Source organism: Cyanistes caeruleus, chromosome 1 (assembly GCF_971803275.1).
Source record: "Cyanistes caeruleus chromosome 1, bCyaCae1.hap1.1, whole genome shotgun sequence".
NCBI lineage: Eukaryota > Metazoa > Chordata > Aves > Passeriformes > Paridae > Cyanistes > Cyanistes caeruleus.
Window position 1 is genome coordinate 147889306 of NC_141701.1, and position 23973 is coordinate 147913278.

The 23973-nt window shown below is 34.6% G+C and overlaps 1 protein-coding gene across 1 annotated transcript in view; it reads right to left on the reverse strand.

Annotated features, from left to right (window-relative positions):
• LOC111925519 (sodium channel protein type 5 subunit alpha-like) overlaps window positions 1-23973 on the reverse strand; it is a 39835-nt gene that overhangs the window by 13720 nt on the left and 2142 nt on the right. Inside the window, exons 3-20 of the mRNA XM_086866258.1 lie at window positions 20699-20743; window positions 19195-19503; window positions 17733-17851; window positions 17135-17224; window positions 15941-16069; window positions 13790-13881; window positions 12739-12945; window positions 11959-12022; window positions 11202-11346; window positions 9807-10001; window positions 8522-8713; window positions 4855-4957; window positions 4258-4487; window positions 3983-4135; window positions 3319-3672; window positions 2133-2585; window positions 752-871; window positions 229-343 (exon numbers count right to left, since the gene is read on the reverse strand). Coding sequence (XP_086722384.1) covers window positions 229-343; window positions 752-871; window positions 2133-2585; window positions 3319-3672; window positions 3983-4135; window positions 4258-4487; window positions 4855-4957; window positions 8522-8713; window positions 9807-10001; window positions 11202-11346; window positions 11959-12022; window positions 12739-12945; window positions 13790-13881; window positions 15941-16069; window positions 17135-17224; window positions 17733-17851; window positions 19195-19464 — 3031 coding nt within the window. The 5' untranslated portion in view covers window positions 19465-19503; window positions 20699-20743. The remainder of the gene's footprint in view (window positions 1-228; window positions 344-751; window positions 872-2132; window positions 2586-3318; window positions 3673-3982; window positions 4136-4257; window positions 4488-4854; window positions 4958-8521; window positions 8714-9806; window positions 10002-11201; window positions 11347-11958; window positions 12023-12738; window positions 12946-13789; window positions 13882-15940; window positions 16070-17134; window positions 17225-17732; window positions 17852-19194; window positions 19504-20698; window positions 20744-23973) is intronic.

Here is a 23973-nt window from a genome sequence, read left to right on the forward strand (position 1 = left end):
TATTTTTGAACACTGGCTCATTTGGCATTAGTGAAATAAAATAAAATAAAATAAAATAAAATAAAATAAAATAAAATAAAATAAAATAAAATAAAATAAAATAAAATAAAACAAAATAAAATAAAATAAAATAAAATAAAATAAAATAATAAAATAAAATAAAATAAAATAAAATAAAATAAAATAAAATAAAATAAAATAAAATAAAACAAAATAAAATATTCCTACTTTCTACAAAGCAGTCCTTAGGCATCTGTGAGTCTTTACTCTGGGAAAGCATCTCCAGAAGAGCAACTGGATCCACAGTGCTGGCTTCAGAAAAGCTACGAGCAGCATCATATTTCTGCAGAGGAGAAGGAGTAAGAAAATAATTTATTTGCTTTTCATTAATATGGTTAAGAAACATAAATTAAAATTATCATCTCCTCTCCCTCCCCAAAAGAAATTTGCAGTGTATGAATTATCTTAATGTTGCTGAACTACCAAATTAAGTTATAAATATTAGGACAGAAAAAGCCAATCCCTACTTTTTGTTTCCATCACTTTATTTTAACAAGTTTCTTGGTTTCTTTTAGTCATAAACAGTGGACTTGCAGGAAGGGAAAAGTTTAGAAAAGATTTATGTCACAGTTTTACACAAAACTCTGATTTCTTCAGGCCAATCCATTTTTAGAGATACGAATCATGTCTCAAAAGGCTTGTAGAGTGGAAGAACCAGCATATTCCACAAAATGATAAAAGTTATAGTTACCACTTTTTGTTCCTTCTTTGGGTGTGTTACTGTTAAAACATTCACTGTTTCAGAAGTCCCAGAACTCTGATTGAAGCTGTTTGAATTCTGCCACTGTTCTCTGTGTCTTAAATTGTCTCCCTGCATGAAATGATGCAAATCAGTTGATTTTCCACTTATTTTTTTTCCTTACAGTCGTTCTTGAAAGGCAAAACTATTTAACAGAATGTAAAACATCCACACAGTTTAGACTCACATAATCACAGAATTATTTGAGTGTTTGGTTTGGAAGGAGCCTGAAAGATCATGTAGCTGCAGCCCCTCTGCCACAAGCAGAGCATCTTTCACTAGCAAGTTTTCTTTTTATAAATAATTAAATTGTTTTCCTAAAATTCTTGTAAAAGAATTATGTTTCCAGTTACAGGCAGATCTAAGAGATCAGAATCAGTCCTCAGTCCTTTTGACACTACAAATTCCAAGAAATACCAGATTCCACTGCAGCAGGGAATGAATTTCTGACATCAAATACTTATGGGCAAGATATTTGAAACAGCCAAGGATGATTCTAAGATGATCAGCAATTTTTTTCTTCTTTGACAATTTGTCCAAAGATATTGCACTGATCATGCTTTCTATGAACAAAACCATAGAAAATGGATCCTGGCAATCCACCGAGACACTAAGCATGTGCTAATCCATTCAAAAAGAGATCACTCCAACCCTAACAATTCTGTGATTCTGTGAAAAGAGTTCCTACAGCTTCTGTGCCATATTTGACAATCCTGTGTGGATGTGACAAACACCTGAAATATTTCCAATATCTCTAAATGCCTCTGTACAGCTGCCATGGCAGTAAAAATATCTCGCTCACATGCAGAAAGATTTGAGCTTTATCCTGCCCAACACAACAAAATCAAGAGATATAAAGGGGAGTCAAAAGTACCATGGAGGTGAACAGGCAATTAAAATAAAAAAAACCCAAACAATACTAAGAATTGATATTTTTAGATGTAGCTTTCATTTACATTCCTTTGGATTCCATTCAACTGAGAAACAACATAAAATTAACACAAGAGGCCTGCCTTCCGAAAAATACACGTGTAAGGCAAAGGAGGCAAAAAGAATGAATGTTTGTCTTGATCAAACTTTGTTTATCAATTAACAATAATAAATGGAAACAAAACAGTCAAAAGCAGAATTTTGGCTGTCGAGGAGAATGAGGGAAAAGTGAATATTTAACACATCATTGAATAACCAAGACTATTTGGTGGCCCTTGTATTAGAAGAACAAAGAAAATAAAATTGCAGAAATGACAGAAAGGATAATATTTACTGTTGAGTCTTTGAGACTGTATTTACAGATGCAAGTCACAATAATTTTTCAAATATCAATATTCCTTACCTGTTTTCTGTATTCTACAGCTGTGTGTAAAATGTGCCCATCATCACCTTCGTTGGTGGAAACCTCTGCTGCTGTAATGGGAACACAGGTACTGTGGATGGTCAAAATGTCTTCATATTTTCTTGCTAGTGAGGAACTCTCTTCCATATGGCAACGCTCTATATCAAAGCAGCTGCTGTCTATATGTTTTCTGACATCTGTCATGGCATAATTAATAACCTCTATGCCTTTCCCCGAAACTTCTGCCAAAGTCTTCTTTTTGTTTGTTCTTCTGTGCCTTCCTCTCATTCTTTTGCAGCAGTGATCCCAAATTCTGTCTTTCACAGCCTTCAGGCTGTTGTGAATATGTGCAATGGCAATTTGGTATTTTGTCCCTTCTCCAGCATTTTCTTGTCCCTCTGGGCCATCAGTGTTGAACGAACTCAGCAGCAAAGCAATGAACAAGTTGAGCACCTTAAAATAAAGTAAGTTGGAGACACTATTGCTAAGAGAAAAGACACTTCAGAGATCCTCAAACTCGCTTTCATTAACCACTACAATGAATTTTCTATGATGCTGTAATATTGTTATACAACGATATGGCTCCTTCTGGAAGGAATGGCAGGAGAAAAAAGGAGGGAGGTGAGAGTTTGGGTATATAAAATATATTTTCACATGCTTTGATGTCCATAGTGTATGGGGAGGCAGACATGTAGAAAAGCAGCAGGCAAAGATGAATTTTAATTCCATCATCATCAAAAAAGATCTAGTATAGACCAACAAACCAAGCAGATGAAAAAGATTTTGTCTGCCAGTAAAATTACATTAGATCTAGTATAAATTCCAAAATCTGGGTACTGTAAACTGTTGATAACGTAAGGGCAACATGTTAAGCATTAAAAACACTCAACAATTTGGTCATTTGGTCCCATCAACACAAAAGATGAAGACATCTGACATCAAAGTATGATACTCTCTGCACTTCTATGCTCTGTCTATAAGTAATAATTTTATTTTGCTTCTGTCTTGTGTGCGAAAGAGAAAGGGAGAAAAGGAAAAAAGGAGACAGAACAAAAACATATGTCAAGTGACACCCAGAAAAGAGAATAAAGTGAATACTTTTCAAACAGTAAAGTTTGCCTCCAAAGAAAAATGTAACTGGATGCATTCCATGCAAGTAGGGACTGAAAATTGACTTGAAACTCACCACCAGGTTTCCTAGCACCAGGACAAGCAAGAAAATGATGAGACATTTCTTTTTTCCAGCCACTTCCATGCACTCCCACATAGTTTCAATCCATTCTCCACATAATATTCGGAATATAATCAGGACTGAATGACAAAAATCTTTCATATGCCAGCGTAATTCACCACTGGGGCTTATTTTAGAGGAATTTGCGGTATAATCACTGCCCAAAATCTGCACTCCTACTACAGCAAAAATAAATACAGTGATTGCCAGAACCAGAGTGAGGTTACTCAAAGCACCAAATGAGTGTAGAATTATTTTCATAAGAGTATTTAAGGCTGGCCAGGACTTTGCCAATTTGAAGATCCTGAGCTGTAAATAAAACACAAGGAAAAAAAAAGTTAAAAACAGCCTAGATAGCACAGATCACATGAAAGCCAGACCCCACATTTACCATGATGTTTTACTGCAGTAATATCACTATTTTTTCCCCAAATAAAGCCTTTTAATTGTTTTGATGCAGTTAAAATCACTCCAACTTAAAGCCCATGTCACTTTACCTACCAATAAAGAAAACAGATTTAACATATCCATCAGTAAAATAATGAGGGTATTTCACTATACAACACATGTACTTTTAAAAAACTAAATAATTTTTTTAAAAAAATAAATAAATAATTACCAGCCTGAAAGGTGACAGATTTGTTCCAAAGCTTGCTAGGCCAATCAAAACAACCAAACTATCAAAAATATTCCACTTTTTCTGGAAATAGTAGTAAGGATCTAGAGCAATGATTTTCAAGATCATTTCTATGGTAAAAATCAGAGTGAAGACCTGGAAAGACCAAAAAAGAAATTCAGAAAAAAGTCACTGAAAAGGTCTGTCTCCTTATGGGAGTGTCCAGTATAAATACAGGGTTATAACTCCATTGTTATTCTAACACAGACCTAACTCACCTTGTCACTTAATGAAATAATTCGTTGGTAATTTGGTTGCATGCCAGGGTACTCCATAGCCAGGAATAAGGTATTCAAGATAATGCAAACCATGATTAAGAGATCAACAAATGGATTCAAAATTACCAATTTCATCTTCTCTTTGACTGATCTCCAGAATGGACAACAATTCCAAATTAGATAGTTTTTAGGGAGATTTTTCCAAAATTTTGGACAATGCAGTTTTGACTCTGGCAGACAGAGGGAAAGTGGCATATGAATAATTCTTTGTAGAATATCACAGAATAAAGAAAAAGACAATCATACATTGAAAAGATTGAAAAGAAAAGCCAATCTCACATGAGCAGAATGGCATCATTGAAAAAAAATTGTTCAGCTCATTCTGCACAAACTAATTACAGACTAATAAAGGTCAGGCAAAATTTAGCCTCTGTAATTGCAAATTACATGAGATATGAGAATATTTATTTTACTGAAATTTACATTTGGCAGCCTAATTTCCCCTAGTGGCTTTTAAAATAATGCTGTTTGTGACAGTTTGATCTCTCAGGTCAAGTTACACACTCACCACAGGAAAAAGAGGAAAGAATGACTTACTTGAATTATCTGTAAGAATTGTGGCTGCACTCATTAACCTCTGTCTTCGGACAGGATCATTGATAGCATCCACTGACACCTCATAGGTCAGCAGGATCTGCCTCTTTGGTTAGAAAGGCAGCAGAAGGTAATATAACAAAGGAACATGAAGTTATAATAATTACAATACAAATAGCAATACAAAGATTATATCCAGCATGAGATAAATATGCCTTTCCAAATGCACATTATAGTGAAGCTTTACCTTGCTGAAAGAACATAAACTTAAAAAAAAATAAAAATATCAGATGTTTGAAGTCAAAAGACATTTTATCAAAACCAGTACAATATTTCAATATTTTTTTTTCTTTCTGAAGATATTTAATTAGCAATTATAATGCCATTATAAGAGAAGTACAGAAACATTAACAGGGGGCAAGGGAAAATAATCAATCTTTCCAGTGAGTGATAAAAACAACAGACAAAAAGAACCATCAGTTTGAATAAACTATTGGCTATTTAACTATTATTAATAAATAATCTTGTATTAATGTGAAAAATAGTCACATATTAATGCAAATTATTGAGGGTTTTAGCCCTACTAAGCCTATCAAGATCTAACAAATATTGAACTGCCTAAAACCAGGAATGGGATTACTTTTGTTTTTATTAGAACAACCAGATGACAAGGAACCTGACAGACTGGGAGTGGACAGATCGACCTCATCACAACGCACTCTACCTTAGTATTCCCTCTCAGTACCACTGGATCTGCATAATTTTATTTTTTGGGAAGTATAAATGAATAAAAATATATCATAATGTTACCTCAAACCCTTATGATATTATGATTTTTATTAACTTATTCTGTAAAACTGTTATTCAGGGAATGAAAGTGATATCCTTGGCTTTAAAGGTTTAATAATAATTACTTCTCTTTGTCACTGTGATATTTTAATGAAAATCTAAGTGAAACTTAGCTGATAGAACTGTCAGAGAACAGATCTATAAAATGAATTTATAATACAGTGCTAAAAAGTTCATTTTCTCCCCTGTTTTTTTCTGAATCCAGAAAGCTCAACTAGACTATTCTAATCACGGCCAGTGTAAATCACCCTTTCATTCCTTTCTCTAAGATTTGGTATCTCAGAAAACAGAAACCCAGAATAATCTGTGTGCCAGCCAGACTAATGTTCTCTGTCTTATTGAAATTCACAGCTGTTAAGGAGCCTTCAGAGTTGTGTTTTTGGAAAGGACAAGGACATTCACCAGCACTGAACTGCTTCCTGCTGCTCATGGATCTTTAGCTGAAGAAAATAACTGGGGGTGAGAAGTCCTCTGACAAACTGGGATTTAAAATAGGGATGTGAACTAGAGAAATAATGTTTATAAACTCATTCTGTCCTACCAAAAAGCCTCTACAGAATATGCTTTTGTCTTTGACTTAGCACCTTCAGCCTCTTTTTATGATGAAAGAAGAAAGGACACTGTTTGAGGAGTCCTCAGCTGCAGCAGAGCTTGTACTACCCAGTAGTTGTCTAACATGAAATAAACTGCCAGGTTTGTTGCAGATTATACTTATTTGACTAAAGGTAAAAATCTACATTGGAGCAGCTCATACTGTTTGGATCAGGTTTTCCTAGAGATATTCAGAACTTTGTTCTTCCCTGGACACAGAGAAAGGAAGCGAATTTGGAAAGATCTGAAGATTTTATTTCTGAGATATAAAAATCCAGATTACACTTGGCATCCATCTGTGCAGACTTTGTAGCCTTGCAGAAGTAAGGTCTAGCAAATAATCCAAATTTATCTCCTTGTCTCATACATCTCCTGTAACACAGTCACAAACTTAGAAGAAAAAAGTTAAATAGGAATAATCAGCCATAAAAAATGATTTTTATACTTACAGTAGATATGACAGCTATTACAAAAAGCTATTTTTTTTCTGAATAGGTACAGTAAAACACTACCATGGGCTGTGATACAGAACTTCCTTTAAGTGTAGCAGAACCAAACTAGGTCACAAAATTGAATTATATTCTTAACACAGCAGGGGAAACATTAATGACACTACAAGAAGCAAATGCTTTACTAAAGGAGATGACAGGTGGCAGTTGTTGCCAAGTGGATGATTTGGATTCCTTCAGCTCAAATATATTATTTATTATAGTTAGGATTATGGAATTTAGAAGAAATTTTGACCATGGTGACTGTCAGAATGAGAATTTAATCAATTTTAGTTCGGATTATATGTCTGAGAAAGACTCCTCTTCAAGGATACTTTTCAAACAGATGGAAGTTGGAACATTATTTCTCTTAGAGATGCTATAGGAAAACTTCCATTTTCAGTGAGATTGGTGGAACAACCCTGATGTTCTCTCAGAAGCAAAAGAGAATCTGTCTTGAGATGAAAGTATAGGGCATTAGAAGCTTTCTTTTTAGATATTGTTGAAAATAATTAAGTAATATGGATAATTGCCTGAGAATTATTTTGAAAGTTTCAGCTCAAGATTAAAATATCTAAATATAGGCATCTAAATGAAGATGTTTACAACGAGCCAGAGAAAGATTAAAGCTGGGATGGTCTTCTAGAAGATACAGTATTTTGTCAGTGGCAAAGGTACTGTGGGAAAAAAATCTCCAAAATAAAGCAAAGTAAGAAAAACAGGACTTAATAGAAGTCTCTTAATGGACTTAAAACTGAGTGGTCAGCAGAGGAGCAAGGAATAACTTCTGTAAACAAGATGTGAAACAATATGTGTGAGATTCAGCCTAATACTTAGATATCCATGTTTAATTTATCCTCATGTGCAATGCAATTAAAATCCCAGTATATGAGACACATGTTTCTGAAAAGCTTGATTCACATAAATAAATGTTTCAGAAGCCATTTGAGATGGTCCAGTGAGACATTTGGTAGCTGAGACATCCACAGTAGCAGACATGGCACATAACATCTGTGCCCTTCCTTAGAGGAGGTGAAAGCCAAGTAAAACACTAGGAAAGCTCTAATGCTGCTAGGATAACAGTGCCAATTTGTCAGATCAATTTCATCTAAAAAATTAAATCTCCACTTCACTCTGGGAGTTTAGGACCTAAAACACATTTTACAAACCTAAAAACCTCAAAAAATTCAAACCCTGGAAACAATCCATTTGCCTGAATCTAGGAATTTAACAACATTTGAGATGCTGTAATGTTTATGAGATACCCACAAAGTGCAGGAAGATGTGCCACAGCTATCAAGGATATATAGAATATCCAACATATGCAAGAGCATCTAAACTGGCACCAGATGCTTAAAGTCAGCAAGTGAATCACACCCCTAAGATCAGAAGTCTTCATACTGAACTACATCCTGTCCTAAATATTTAGGTCAGAGAATTAGCTGTCTGTAAAAAAGAATATTAATTTTAAAATATAATTTAAAAAAAATAGTTAGGTCTTTGGGGAAACTCTAAAACTTAAGAATTTGATACATTTCTTCTGCAGCACAAACAGGGATGTTGACAGATCTTACTGCAGCTGGCAGAGCACAGGTCTATGATGTGCCATAAATGTACCACTGACAGCCACTTCCAACTTCCCTTCAGGTGCAGGTAGTGCTGGCTCCCTGCCAAAATCTCATCCTTGAATTGTCATATCATATGCAAATCTAATGAATGTATTTTCTATTTCAAATACTTACAAGCTTCTTGTGGCAGTGATCAGGCTGTGAATGAAATATTTTCTCCTCATTTTCCTGGTCATCTAAAATCAAGTTTTGCCTTGAAGTAGGTGTTTTTTTATTACTCTCTTTTCCTTCTGAATTTTTCAAGTCAGCAACTGGCATTTCAGATCCACCATGCAAGGCCTTACTGCTTTCTTCCACAGCTAGCATCTATAACAGGAAAAGCAAAACAGACAAATGTCTGTTAATTCAAGGCAAACACCAATGCATGGACTAGGATCATATACATGTAATTATTATGCCATCTGAATTATTTGCACTGATAATTCCTTTTGCTAACAATTATTTGCACTAGACAATTCTAATTTCAAATGTTAAACTGACATAAAAAGACAGGAGTAAAAAATGCTATTTACAATTCTGAAAGACAAAGCAGGGTTACCTGTGAGCTACTGTAAATAAAATCTGCCCTTGTCATTTGAAATACTGTCTTTTATATCTGATTTATGAAGTATTATGGCTTATCCTTTTACTTTCCTTTTCTTGCTTTGAAAAGGACCTTGAGTCCAAGACAGCAGAAGACTAAGGGCTCAAACTAAATACAAAAATGTTAAATTTTCCTAAATCCAAATCCTGTTGAAAAAAAATAGAAGGAAGAAAAAAGAAAAACAGAAGGAAGAAAAGCCTAAGCAAAGCCTGGCAAGGTGGAATGGCAGGCAGAGAAACATTACAGGGCTCTCAACAGCTGTAGGGGAGGAACTTGGTAAAATGATGATGCCTTACACTTTAATGATGAAATTTGATAGTTGCTAGAGAGTATTTGTTTGTCCTCTTACAACTCTGACTTTTCTGACTGCTAGAAGTAAATCAGGGGTATCTTTTATTTAAGGTAGAATGTAAAATGTGTCCACTCATGCTTCCTTCCTGCAGTAATATCAGGAAGATACCCAGAGAAAGGAATTTTGGGCACAGCAATAATGGTACTGTACAATAGGGCAGCACTCATGCAACACCATAAAAGTTGCTTTCTTGCCAGAAAGCCATTCTTATACAATGTCAGGTCTGCAAATCCTAAAACCTAGTATGTTTTAATTTGGATTAATGATGTTTTTTTGTATCACAGGAATGTTTATGTATTTAAACATATATTTACATACATATATGCATTTGTAAAGACATAAAGAGAAATGAAGTATCAGAAAGTATTGTAAGAAGCCCATGTTTAATTCAAAACTTTATTTCCCTAATTCACAAACAGAAGAAAACAAAAGGAACTACAGATTATATATGATAACTTACAAACCTGTTCCTTCTCTATAATTTGTTTGGCATCCTGAAGCAGTTTTTCCTTTGCTACAGTTTCAGCATGAGTAGCTCTATTTTCCTCTTCATATGCCATAGTTACCACAGCCAAGATCAGATTGAAGAGGTAAAATGAGCAGAAGAAGATGACAGCCATAAAAAAAAAGACACAGGATACTCCAGATGTACGGATGGTCTGTGAGGAAAAGGTAAAGGTGGTAATAAATTCTTAACAAATTAACATTTACAAAGCAACTTCAAAACAACTTTAAACGATTTATTTTCCTATGCAATACAAAAGGTTAATGCACTGCAGTGTTTTCAATGGAAAACAGTAGGATCTGCTTCTGGTCTAAGTTATACATAAAAATGTCACGTACTGCAGAAAAGAACTATCAAATCCCATTCTTAAAATTAAATTGAATATCCTTTAGCAAATCAGGAAAATGGTCATCAGAGTTAAGTCATGAGAATACAACTTCACGTGTAAAGACATAAACAGGTGACTGTCAAAGAAATTAATGGAACTCAGTAATAAAGATGAAAGCTAGGATTATCTATACAATCATGAAAGATGTTTTAATTACATAATCAGAGGCAATATTTAGAGTGATTATCTTATTTTCTTTTTTTATTTAATGATAGGAGATGGTTCAAAACTCAGCTCTGAGACATTAAAAACTAAAAATTACATGACCTTCAAATGGCAAAAGATGTTGCATCCATTTTAAAAAGTCCCAGGTAATAAAGGCTGATGAAAAAAAGAGTTAAAATGGATCAGTATGAAAGGTACAGAACAAGGCATAAAGTTCCTGTCTGCCAAAGGCACTGTATAGAAGTAAGGAATCCAGGAAGCTCTCTACAGGTATTTTTACATCATTTTTTAAAAAAAAAAACCAAAGAATTGAGAAGTTACATTCAACTCTCAGAATAAAAACACAAAGGCTCCAATTGTTTTAGTACCATGTTGTCAAAAATGAAAGAGTGTATGTTGAGTCAAAAGTTTTGATGAGGAGTTAGTGCTTAAAAGGAAAAGAGAATGTGACAAATCCTCACATTCCCTGCAGTAGCAGAGAGCTCCCTGGCTGGATCTGCTCCATATCCCAATCCTTGGGTGGTTACATACAAATATTTAACTCTCATTTAGCTCTTAACCACTGACCTGAGTGTGCTCTCCAACAAAACTATGAGCATTCACAGCAGGATTGCTCCCATTCAATGTCACTTGCAGAAGGTGTTACAGCTCAGTCACTTGATTCTACTTCCTTAATACTTACATTGATTTTAAAAGAAAATTGGTGTCAATAATGTTAAAACCAATACAGACTTTTCTAGTGGACATAAAGCTCTGAACTGCACAACTCAAGGCATTCCAGCAGGTAAAAAATGTACCCACTTGTCTGTAGAGACGCTCCCAGTAGTCCTGGGTCATCAGACGGAACACAGAGAGGAAGGCCCAGCCAAAATGGTCAAAACTTGTATACCCAAAGTCAGGATTGTTCCCAGTCTTCTCACAGATGTAGTTTGCTGGACACTCTTTACTAACCACAAAAGAAATGTTAAACAACACTTATGTGGAGATTCAATTGAACCTGAAAGTATTCAATACACAGTAACAATTTAAGATTTGTTCAGTTTGTCTGAAATGAGGTTTCATTATTCCTCAAAATATTCCTGCCAGAAGGGCCAATTCATATCTGACCATCCCAGAAAGCCATTTGTCTAGTAAAGAAAACTAGACAGAAACCTAGTTTGGGACTGGACAAAAACTCTCACTGATGTAGGATATGTCCAAATAAATAGACAGAGAGGGGAAAAATGGAAATACCTTTACTTTTAAATAATTCACCAAGATGAGGAGAGTTTATCAACATCTGAAAAGTCTTCAGTGATCTATTCTCCTCTTTATTTATATCATTCTACCTTACCATTATATTCACAGTAGTTAGAAACAAAGTACAGATAAAACTGGCTGCATCCTTGTACTTCATTCTTTTTCTGGTGTGAAATATCTGGCTTTTAATTTAATAACACACCCACTGATCCATTTGCTTCTCATGAAAAAATATCACCTTTCCTTTAGACCAAAAATAAAGTCACAGTGCATCTGAAGGAAAAATTAAGAAAGTACTGAAACTGCTTTGTTCACTTACTTGGGTTCTCCAGTGTACCCACAGAGCAATATTTCAGAAGAGTCTTTTAATCTGGAGCAGATGTCTAATGAAAAAAAAAAAATAAAAATCAAGGAATCATGAAATCAGAAGTTTTCCATTTCTACAGCTTTCTGACAGTAAACCAAACATTACTGCACTTTTTAAACACTCTGATGGATCAAACATCTGTGAAAGATCCTTTCCCAAAAAGGGACATACAGGACTGATTCTCAGTGGATCTGTCTCTCTGACAATATAAAATAAATACTAACAATAAAATAAATTAAACATATTAAATACTTAATTAAATATAATAAATATTTAATTTAATTAATTTATTAAAATAAATTAAATACAAAATACATAGCAACAATTTTCTGCACAACTAACAATGTAAGATGTTAATTGATCTTTGGTAAAAATAAGAATCTATGAGTAGTAGACAAAATCCATGAAAAACAGAGTAAGTAATGGAAAAGATAATTCTTTGTGCAGTACCCCTAAACTAAGATCTCTGTGCAATGCACAGATAAAGAAGAAAATGCTTACAGAAAACTCAGTCCCTTCTATCCCACAGAATGCTGATCTTTCTCCAAATCCAAGATTCACTAATCTTATATTCAGTTGTCCCAGAGACTTCATACTGTTACTTATGCAAATGGAAGAACAAACCTTGTTTTGCAGAAGTACATACAATGATATTTTAACATCTCTGTGAAAAATCAATACATACATAGGAAGATATACAGATTATGTAAAGGGAGCAAAGAAAATATTTACCTTGATCATTCGGTACATATATCTTGGGATCCTTACATAATGAGTGATTGGACCCAGCTCCCTTGAGGACACATTTGGATTTTAAATTGCCCATAAAAAGCTGGAGGCCTATCAGTGCAAATACACTCAAGCAAAATACAGTCAGGATCAACACATCCACGAGCTTCTTAACAGACTCAACAAGTGAATTGACAATGACTTTCAGACCTAGGAAAATAAGATCCAAAAATGTAGAAAGTGAGAAAAGGAATGCAAAAATTTTCCTCTATGACACGACATGACAGCTGCAATTTTGTTAAAGACAAAGGAAAAGTATTGATGTGTGGCTTTGACACTAAAATTAAACACCATCAATGTTTCTTCCTGCTATAATTTCATAGCAAAATTAAAAATATTTGAAATTACATGGAAATGATAAAGTTAATATATATTATGACCAGGAGATATAAAGTAATTTATAGATTTTCAAGTAAATTTTTGCAGTTGGACTCTCAAATCATTCTTTGGTACCTTAATGAAGGACATGACTTACAAAAATATTGAATATCTGGATTATACGCATATGCAACATACTGTTGAAAGTATTACACACAATCCAATAGCTGTGGTAAGTAAGGAAATAAATGAAAGCCTCTCAAATAGTGAGATCAGCATTCTGGGAAATAAACCAGAGAAGGTTAAGCTAGTGAGGTAGAACATGAAATCAGAAATATGTTAGTTCAGATATATTAAGAGAACATATTATATATGGTGGGCTGCTCCAGGAAGACAAATTAAAGAGACAAAGGCACTGGGCTAAATAAAAATGTACATCAGTGATGGGATTAAAAAAATGCAGAATATAAATTTGCCTTTGTCAAAACCATTTGAAGGAAAGATGATTTTAAAAAATTGTGTTAGGGTACTGCTGAGAGTGCAAAACAGTCACACCTTGGTATTCCTTGGGGTCACAAAAAGTGGCCAGAGAACAGGAAGACAAGAACAGGAGTGGAATTAGAATTTATATTCTGGTGAAGCAGGGAGAAAATCAGTAAGATGTGTTGTTCCTTACCTGGTATTACTGAAATAGCTTTCAAAGTCCTCAGTACTCTGAAAGTTCGAAGAACTGAAACATTGCCAACATTGTGAAATGTAGTAATGTACCTGTAAAATTAACCCACACTCAACTGAATGACAAAGATGGAGCTTTTCAAAGCATTTGCTGATGGAGCAGGCAGTAATGAATAGACTTCAGAAAATAAACAGATCAAATATGTCCTAAGATACATGCCTAAAATTAGGAATCTAAGTCCATTTCTAGGCATGGATATAAAGTAATGGGACTTTGGAGCAGTGCCTCTGAAAAGAAATGCAGTAAACTCCTACTTAGTGCAAATTTGGATGCTTTAACTTTGGAAGAGTTTATCCATCAAAATGTCAAATAAATAAATATTAAAAAAAAAAATATATAAAGTAATATATAAAAAAAAAAAAACTGGCAATGTCATAACCACAGTCTTACAATGAGGCTCCTCTCATGAAAGTACATGTTGCAGCTACCTCAAAACAAACTACACACTTCAGGAGAAGGAAGTTGAGCAACAGTAGATTTATAATGTGTTTATTCTGTACCACATGGGTCTTTCTAACCTTTAACAGTCAATGAGAACTTGAGTATTACAACTTGTTTCAATTTTAATATTTCAACAATTAGAAAGTTTCATCAAAGCAGTGTTTTAAAGCATTACAAATTCTATAGAGCACTTTAACAGGTTACCCCAAATTTTCTTCTTTCATGTTAGAAAGGACATGAATAGTGACTCATCTCATGACAAGGTCATAACTGGTAACAGAATTCCTTAAAAAAATAAAGTCTCAATAACAAAATCCGAGACAACAATGGTTGGAAAGGCAACCTCCCCCTCAAAGCATGACTTTGTCAGCAGCAGATCAGAGTACATTGGCTTTGCCTAGTCTGTAAGATTGAATAATTATCAAGTACCTTAAGCAATAATTACACTTGAGTTAGCAGTTGAGCTAATTTCTAAATAGTTTTCTTTTTCTTTCTACTATAAGACATGGAATAAAACAGGTGGAGGTACTGTATTGTAAAGTTGAACAATAATTAATTAATTAGGGGTGCAGGTAGGGAAAAAGGACCATAAATTAAATTTTTCATGCAGCTGTTGGACTGTCTTGTGATAGTTGTAACTATCAATAGCTATCTAGTGATAGATGCTGATGATCAACAATATTCAAGCTTCATTATTACCCATAAGAATAATTGTTCATATACATATAGATATGTATGATGACACCTGTGTACATATAACCTATTATTTACAAATGAGAAAAAACCTACATGTAGTGTTACTACTCCCTTTTTTATTCTGCCACATGACAACTTCATTTGGTGCCTTTAGCTCTGCTTGTAAGAAAAGAATACTATTTATTCTATTCTTGTCTCTGTGCTGTACACTCCAATTGAGTTCCTGCTCTGCAATTGTTTTTTCATGTGAGTTTTAGTCTATTTAGACTTTTGGTATGTGGAATTACAGATATACATATTCACTGTATCTTTTTAAATTCTGACATCTGTTGGCATGTGAGGAACAAAACACAAAGTCCTAAATTAAAATACAGGCTACAGAGAGAAATAATGTGTGTTCTGCTTCTTCTTACCCACGATGTCTTCATTTCCTACCTCCTTCTCTGACCATGACTGCATGCTGGAGTGGTGCTTTTATAAATCTGTCTGTTTCAACTCCAACATCACCTTCCCAACAAGTGAAGGCTATTTCAGAGCCCATGAATTTGTATGTAAAACAAGGTGTGTTCTTCCTTGAGCATCACTTGACACTGGGATTTCATCTGTTATTTACCAAGTCATTCAATACTTTGTGACCCATTTTGGACCCTTCTCAAATGAGTTTCATCTGAGGCAACATCAAGAGGCCAACTTGGTTTGGGCTGTTTATGCAATTACCTCCTGACAAAATTCAAATATAGACTAAATTGAGAATAATCATACAGTTCTAAGATGAGCTTTTTGTTTAGGTCTTACTTTAAAGTCTGTTTTTCTCATTGCAGACATGCAAACTGTGATTCAAGCACAGTTTAGAAGGGAGGATGCCAACAACTGTAAAGAATTTCAGCAACACCAAACAGTATTTTCTCTGTGTTTTTGTCCCCTGAGTGTAAAAGAAAACTGAATTTTACTTACATGACAATAATAATAGAAAAATCCAAGCAGTTCCATGGATCTCGAAGAAAAGTAAATTCATTACAAACAAATCCTCTTGCTACTATTTTAATCAATATTTCAGTAGTATATATGGCAGTGAAAACATGTCTGAGGAGGAAAGTGTATATTAAAGTTATAGAAATAAAATTATTAAAGAAACTGATACACATTCAGGCACATTTCTATCTTGTCTCTGATTTAGTCCCTGCTTGGAGATAAAGGTAGAAAATGTGAAGCAAAATAGGACAGGTTACATAACTTTAAGAAGCATCATGGGGACAAGATATCTTCTTGAATTTTAGTAAATTTTCCATGTAAATCTACAAACACAAACCTTCACATAAGCACATGATACTATTGATGGATGAAGAATAGCTCACATTTCCTTAGGAAACATTTTTAAGACTGTGTTTATGTTTTAAAGCAGGCTGGAAAATTTCAAAGCCTCACCATTTTGGCAGAACAATAACAACAAAGATTTTTTTCAGCCTGTAAAGTTTGCACACTTTGTATATTTATTCTGACAAATACACTATAAATGAAAGAAATCCTACAGAAAATTAAGTTATCACCACATTTACCCCAAAATGAAAGGAATTAAAATTACAAAACTTCTGAGGCTCCAGGCACATTTTCCAGACTTAATTCTGGAACATTAATTCAAGTTACACTGGATAGAGTGCACAAGTACAAAAGGAAGCAAAACATGACCAATAAATGGCTTCCAAGTGGGAACAACTGACTTAGGAGAGTCACCAGGAAACAGAGGAAAGAACAGAATGAATATTTATTCCTTTATAGCTTTTGCATGATGCAACTATAACAGACATTCAGGTTATTGCTGTAAAATGAGAGATATTAAGTTAAAATACTGCTATACAATCTCTCAAAAAGATTTAATACTCAAAAGGAAAAATGGGCCAACCACCTCTGTTACACCAGATGGCAAAATTAAGCAACACAGGAAAAAAAGGGCATATGGTGAGAGCCTCAAAAAGGCACTGGAGCTCCACAAAAGATTGTGTGTTATAATAACAATCTTCAGCCTAACTCAGAGGTCTATCTGAGAATTTTCAAGCCCCAGAATTAGATCACCGCATTATTTCAGTTTTTCAGTCCTGCATGTTAGCATCCTTGGCAAAATAGTGAGCACGTGGCCATTGAGGTACTTACTCAGGCCAGGAGACTTCTGAAAGAAGCTGAGGGATAGTCATAGCCAAACAATTGAGTAACACAGTACATGTAATAATGCAAAGGAAAAATGTGAATAGTAAGTTAAGGAAAAAAATGCTACATTATAAACAATGAAGTTCATGCAAGTTGCTGATTTCCACACACAAAAACCACACAAGCATTCAAATAATTATTTTTCATTTGAATATGCTCAGAGCTTTTCATGTGTTTTCCAAAGAAACTTATAACAGAATTACAAATTATCCTGAGTTGGAAAGGAACCACTGAAATCCAATTCCCATCCTTACACAGGACCATCCAAAGAATCCCCCACCAAGACCAAACCTTTTCAGCTGGGTAAAATACATGTTTTAAATATAAAAATGAATTATTTGCATGTGGAGACAGTTTTGGAAGTTAGGACACTAGTGCGACATAACATGTTTGACGCGTTCAGATATTTTCACCTAAAAAGACCTATTTCCACTAACCAATAATTCCAAATAAAAGTAGAAAAAGCAGAAATAGAGGAACAGAATGACATGAAATGACACAGAATATTTTAAGATTCAAATCAGGGAAACCAATGAAAGGATATGAATGGATCAGAATTTTAATTGCTGTTTTTCTGACTGGATTAAAAGGACCAAATATAAACAAGGCAGGTGCGGCAGTAAACCGGAAAATAGTCCTCCTTTTACTTATCACCATAAAAGTCTATAAAAAAAAAGGATTCATATCTATGAAACATTTAAATGAATTAAAAATTTCTGCAAAAATTATATGTTCAGTTTTTAAAGTCTGCATCTAGAGCTATATCTAACTGCAGGTAGAAATAAAGCTTTCCTTTATTCCTGCTTGGAGCTGTGACCTGATTATACACATTTTGAAGGAAAGACATCAGCTCTGCAGAAGTTCACTATTGCCTGAGAGGAAGAAGTCATAATGGGAATGAATATGAAGAGCAAGTAATCATAAGTAATTACATTACTACTCTGGGACTGTAACAATGGTCTTAATACCTTACTCTTGGACAGATTTATAGGCTACAAGAGATTATTTACAAGGTACACATTGTGTAGCACTGCCAAAATCCTAGATGGTCAAAGCAAAAATTTCAATATATCTCTGTATTGTCACATAACACTGCAAATTCCCTCTAAGCTACGTTAAGATCCATGTAGCTCAGTACTTTTGCCATATAGTAAAAATTAAATCTCTGGAATGAAAAACACAGTTTCTCAACTCAATCAACCTTAGTTCCTCTTCATCAATAGTATCACTTTAATTACTTTGAGATAAATCTATCTGGAAGACCAAAGTCTAAAGTATGTTCTCTGATAAAATTTTTACACTCCACTAGCTTGCTGGCATACATTAAAACAGCAACTAGGACTGGCTGGAACCTTCTGCTCTTCAGATCAAGTCTTCTTTGACAGTAGTAATTTAATTTAAGTATTTAATTTAGAAGGGATTCCTAGACTATCTGCTTTATACTCTGCTATAGTCAGTCTCACACACACTTTGGAATAGCATGGAGTATGTGCAATATAAATATGGAACAATAAACAAAGCCAGTGAGACATATAGTTTCAAAAAATTAATTTAAGACAATGCAAATACTTGCTACACCAAGTAATGGAAATATCTCAAATGTGTCTCCCTGCATTTGTACAGTGTAACTCAGTGAAAGCATCTGCAATTCCAGAGTGACTGTTTGTTTGACAGGCACTGTTTATACAACAGGGAGCTCAGCCCCACAGGCATCAGAGAAATTGCTCTGGAAAACAAAGCATCATTAATCCCAGAACACATTTACTATTAAAGTGTACCAATCACATGCCATGTTTTCATAATTAATTTTAATTCTTGACTGGAACTTAAAATACCTCTTCATTCCATGATGTACCTTAGAACTCCCCCTAGAAGTTATCAGTAATGTTCAAAGGTCTGTCTATAGAACAATCAAACCCCAGCCACTCCTGAATGGAGCTTTTACTATCCCTTAAGATTTCAGCAGGCAAAAATAATATTAAAAAAATGCTTTGGGTAGTCTTAACCTTGTGATCACTGTAGTATGGATCAAAATCCTCCAGGGGTTCCCCAACCAGCTCTGCAGGAATGTCCCCATACAGAGATGGCAACTTTTTGCAGGTTTTCAGGTCAAGTTGAGGACTACGTTTTTCTTCAACTCCTTGCTCCTTATTCTTTCCTTTAATTTTGACTTCTTCCTTTTTTTTGTTGGCAATTCTTTCCTCAATTGCTGCCAAGGACTCAGGGGTGAATCGTCGAAATCTGTTAGTTTCTGATGCCCAAAACGAGGGATCCATTTTTCACTTCTGAGTGTTTGTTTCCAGCACTAGAGGTAACTTAAGAAAGAAAGCTCTTGACAATTAGAAAATAACAGAAATAACATAATATTAGATAAATTATGTTTTACTCCTCTGAAACTCCATGTCAAAATAGAATAAAATAGAATAAAATAGAATAGAGTAGAAAATGAACAGAGTATTTCAGTTGAAAAGAATCTATAATGACCATCCAGCCCAGATGCCTAATCAGTTCAGAACTGACCATTGTAAGGCCTTGGACAGTGTGCAAGTCCCTTTTAAACACTGACAAGCCAGGGACATCAACCATCCATCTAGAAAGCCTGTTCCAGTGTTTGACCACCTTTTGGCAAAGAAATGCTTCCATGTGTCCAATATAAACCCCCTGCAGTGTGGCTTTGGACCATTCCCATATGTCCTGTCACTGGATCCCAGGGAGAAGAGCTTGTTCTCTACCTCCCCTCCTCAGGAAGCTTTAGAGAGCCATGAGGTCACCCCTCAGCCTCCTTTTCCCCAAAGAAGACAAGCCCAAAGCCCTCAGCAGCTCCTCTCAGGGCATTCTTTCCAGCCCTATCACCAGCTTTGGTGCCCTCGTCTGGATACACTCAAGGACCTTCTCATCCTTCCTAAATTGCAGGGCCCAGACCTGCCCACAGTGCTCCAGATGAGGTCACACCAGCACTGGACACAGCAGGACAATCACCTCCTCTGACCAGCTGGTCCTGCTGTGTTTGAGGCACCCAGGAAATAAAGCAAAACCAACTAGAAGTACATTGATTTAGAAGAATGAGTAATGAAAAACAGACCAAGATCAACTACTTAATCTGGATCTACCCTGTGCAATTCAGGTTACAGAAGAGATACTTTTTCCTTTGTCTTTCCAGCTTGGAAGTGTCAAAATCACATCTCTATCACAACTCTGACAATCATCTAACTGTTTCTCACTGTAGATTAAAGTATCAGCAGCCTTGCACCTCAGTTACCACTTCTCTGTACTTCCCAAAAGCAGAATTTAGTTCCACATGTCCCACTTCTAAGAATCATCAGATCCATCCCCTCCTCTCTCATCAGAGTAAGGCCAACACCGAATTCGGCTCAAAGCTTTGTCCAGTTGCATTTTCAATTATTCTGCTTGAGGCTTAAATCCCTGACAAAGGGAAAGGGTGGCAATGAGAAGCACTGAGGTGACAAGGCAAACCACTGTAAGTATTCAATTATTAATGCCCAAACTTACCACACCACTTTAGATGACAGCAATTTACATGACACCAGTTCTCATCTGCAGATGAAGAAAATTTTGACCCATTATAGAATGATTTGTCCTTTGTGACTCACATCAAAACTGATTACTTCCACTTAATAAACACTTTTGGTCACTGCCAAGTCTTTAAAACACGCTGCATTTTTAATTGCTGAGGTCCAGCTGTGCCACTACTTCTCATGAGCTGACATGTGGACCATGGTAGAGAATCAATACTCTCTTGCAATTACAGCTCTCCTCTTTAGATGCAGACATATTTAAAAGAATGTGCAATCAAGAATGGTTGTGCAATGATTTTGATGGGGTCTGTAGGACTTGGGAGGATATTTTTTTCCTCCTCTGGGATTTGCCAAGCATGTTAAGGGCTGAACTGCAGCTCAGAGATCAGCATTTACCATGGTAACAAAATGAAGGTATATAACCAAATAACTGTTACTTTGCCAAACCACACACACCCATTTCCAATTGAAAGCTCAAAAGATAAATTGAAAACCAAGATGTTATTTTTTTTAAAAAAAAATAATAATTCTAAGAAGATCAATTTTATCTTCAAAGAGGTTTTAAGGAAAACAGAGAAACTCAACTTTTAGGGAGCTACATCAACTGAAATAAATGAAGCAAAGAAAATGGTTTTAGCAAATACAAACACCATTTTAGTATTAAGGATTTCAGAGTAAAATAAAGTAAAATAAAATAAAATAAAATAAAATAAAATAAAATAAAATAAAATAAAATAAAATAAAATAAAATAAAATAAAATAAAATAAAATAAAATAAAATAAAATAAAATAAAATAAAATAAAATAAAATAAAATAAAATAAAATAAAGAGACAAAAGCATTGATGAAGAGCAAAAAGATGCAACACATTCCCTTCAGCAAGTGTGACCAGAAGTAATAATTGGACAAACATTGATGGACATTTATGAGAGGATTTCTTCAGCAGATCTGTATCAGTAATGTACTTGTGCTCACATGGAACAACAGACTTGGCCTTTGATTAATTGTGAAGTATTTATAGATTGTGACTCGGGTTAGGAAAAAGGAAGCTAAAAAGATGTGACTGAAAAATCCTTCCAATACAAAGGACTAAAATGATATTAAAAAGACAGAGTGACTACATGGAATTCCTGAAGCTCAGCTAAACTCAGCCGCCTCACCATATACTGCTGAATCAGTTGAGTTTTTAAGGCAAGACATTAAGGTAAAGTGTTATTCTGAGAAATAATTTCAATTTTTGCATGGGTCACAAAAGTTTCCCCAGTAACCAATTCTGGGAGCAAAGATTCAGAAAAAGTTTTTTTAGTAGCAGCTTAAACATGAGATTTATTCTAGAAACTAGAGAAGAAACTTGGGTGTATGACTACAAATTAACAAAAAGAACTTGTAGGTCATTATGTCAATATGCTGCTGAGGCAGATGCAAGACTACAGTCCAGTTAAATCTGATAATTTCCAGTATAGCAAATGAAAGAAATTTGCATTTAAACTAAATTAAGAGTTGAAAATCCTACAACAGGTTTTGATATCTCTGGTCCTGTAGTAGAGATCAGTCCATGAATAACAGATAGAAATGCACTGGTACATTCAGTTACTAATGTACCACTTTCTACAGGATCAGGGATGCATAATCAAACCTTCAAATTCAACTTTTTCTTTCAAATTAAAGTGGGAATTTCTTGTTTCCTCTTGAGAGGAATTGCTTTCAGTGTACAAAGCTAGGCATTGTTTGAGGTTACTCTTCATGGCTTAAGGGTACTGCGAAAGTGACACAAAATATTTTTATGTCAAAATCCAAGGAATTCCAGATATACTGATGAAATTTACTGAACAAATGACCTGAAAGGTACCTGAAAGGTACTAGAAAGGGACACTAACAAAGTGTTATTAAGTGAAACAGACACTGGGCACTACAAAAGTACAATTCACCACTAAAATTTCTCTAAAATTTCTTAAGACAAGGGTTTTCAGACAATTTTCTAGAATAGCAAATCAGTGTCAAAAATTAGCCTATTAATACAATGTTTCAGAGACATGAATTACAAAATTCTTGCTGGGGTAATGACTAATCACTATAGATGATAACTAAAAAATTTAGAATTTTAGATTGAAAAGCAAAATACAAATTCAAGCCTTATCTACAACTCCTTGATTTGGCTCCACCTGTATGAATTTCAGAACTCTTTTCAGCTCCCTAAAAGCACAGAGTTTCTTTTAAATGCAGCGAGGTAATAGCCATCAAACTATTGACCAGAAGATATCCAACAATCCACAAAAGTAGGATTGAAACTGATAAAACTGCTCAGTAAAATTCTATCAAAGTCAGTAAGGGGCATTTATGAGATGTTTCTCAAAATAGGAAAATTAGTAGGAACATAAATATAAAAAATGTCCTTATTTGTGTTTCAATCTAATTTTAGCATGGATTATAACCAATTCTGAGTGCCAAATTACTTCTATCAACTCCCTTGTCAAGGACCACCCATTGAATATTTCCTATGAGCACCTGGATCTAGAAAAAAATAAAGGGTAAAGTAACTGCTAGTTTGGTTTTAGTGTGCATTTAGTATAGTCTTTCCCACGGGAATAAAGAATAAAGATGTGTTCACCTCTTCACATGAAATAAGAAAAAAAAGTGAAAAAACAGCTCACAGCAACACCTTATGAAACAGGACAGAAACTCCCTGTTTTCTGTTCTGTATCTTATCAAAAGCTTCTGCTATCACCTACTCAGTTCCAATAAGCAGAAAAAATGTTCTGCTTCTGATCACCATTTCCTTCTGTTTAACTGTCAGTGATGGTGAATAATTTAACAGGTTTTAGTCCTTAGTAAAATCCAGCTTGGACTTTAGAGGACTACTGCTGTTTCTAAAATACAAGGCCATTTCTTCCACCCAGCACTTTGTCCCCCACTCTCCACTTCTCACTCATCACCCCATCTTAATGAAAAGTTTGTGTTTGGATGGGTTGGATAAATATCTACCATCTGTTGGGTTTTTTTGGTGTTGTTCGGTTTGATTTTTAACACAGGTAATAGACATTTATTCACAATATCAATAAATTATTTAATGATATTATATGATATATGATATATGATATATGATACATGATACATGATATTATAATATATAATTAATATAATATACTCACTCATTACTTCCAAAATCAGAAGTCTATGTAATGGGCTAGACTGTGCATTACTTAAACATCCTGAAAAAAAATCACTCACCAGTATTTTTGTGAGAAAAAC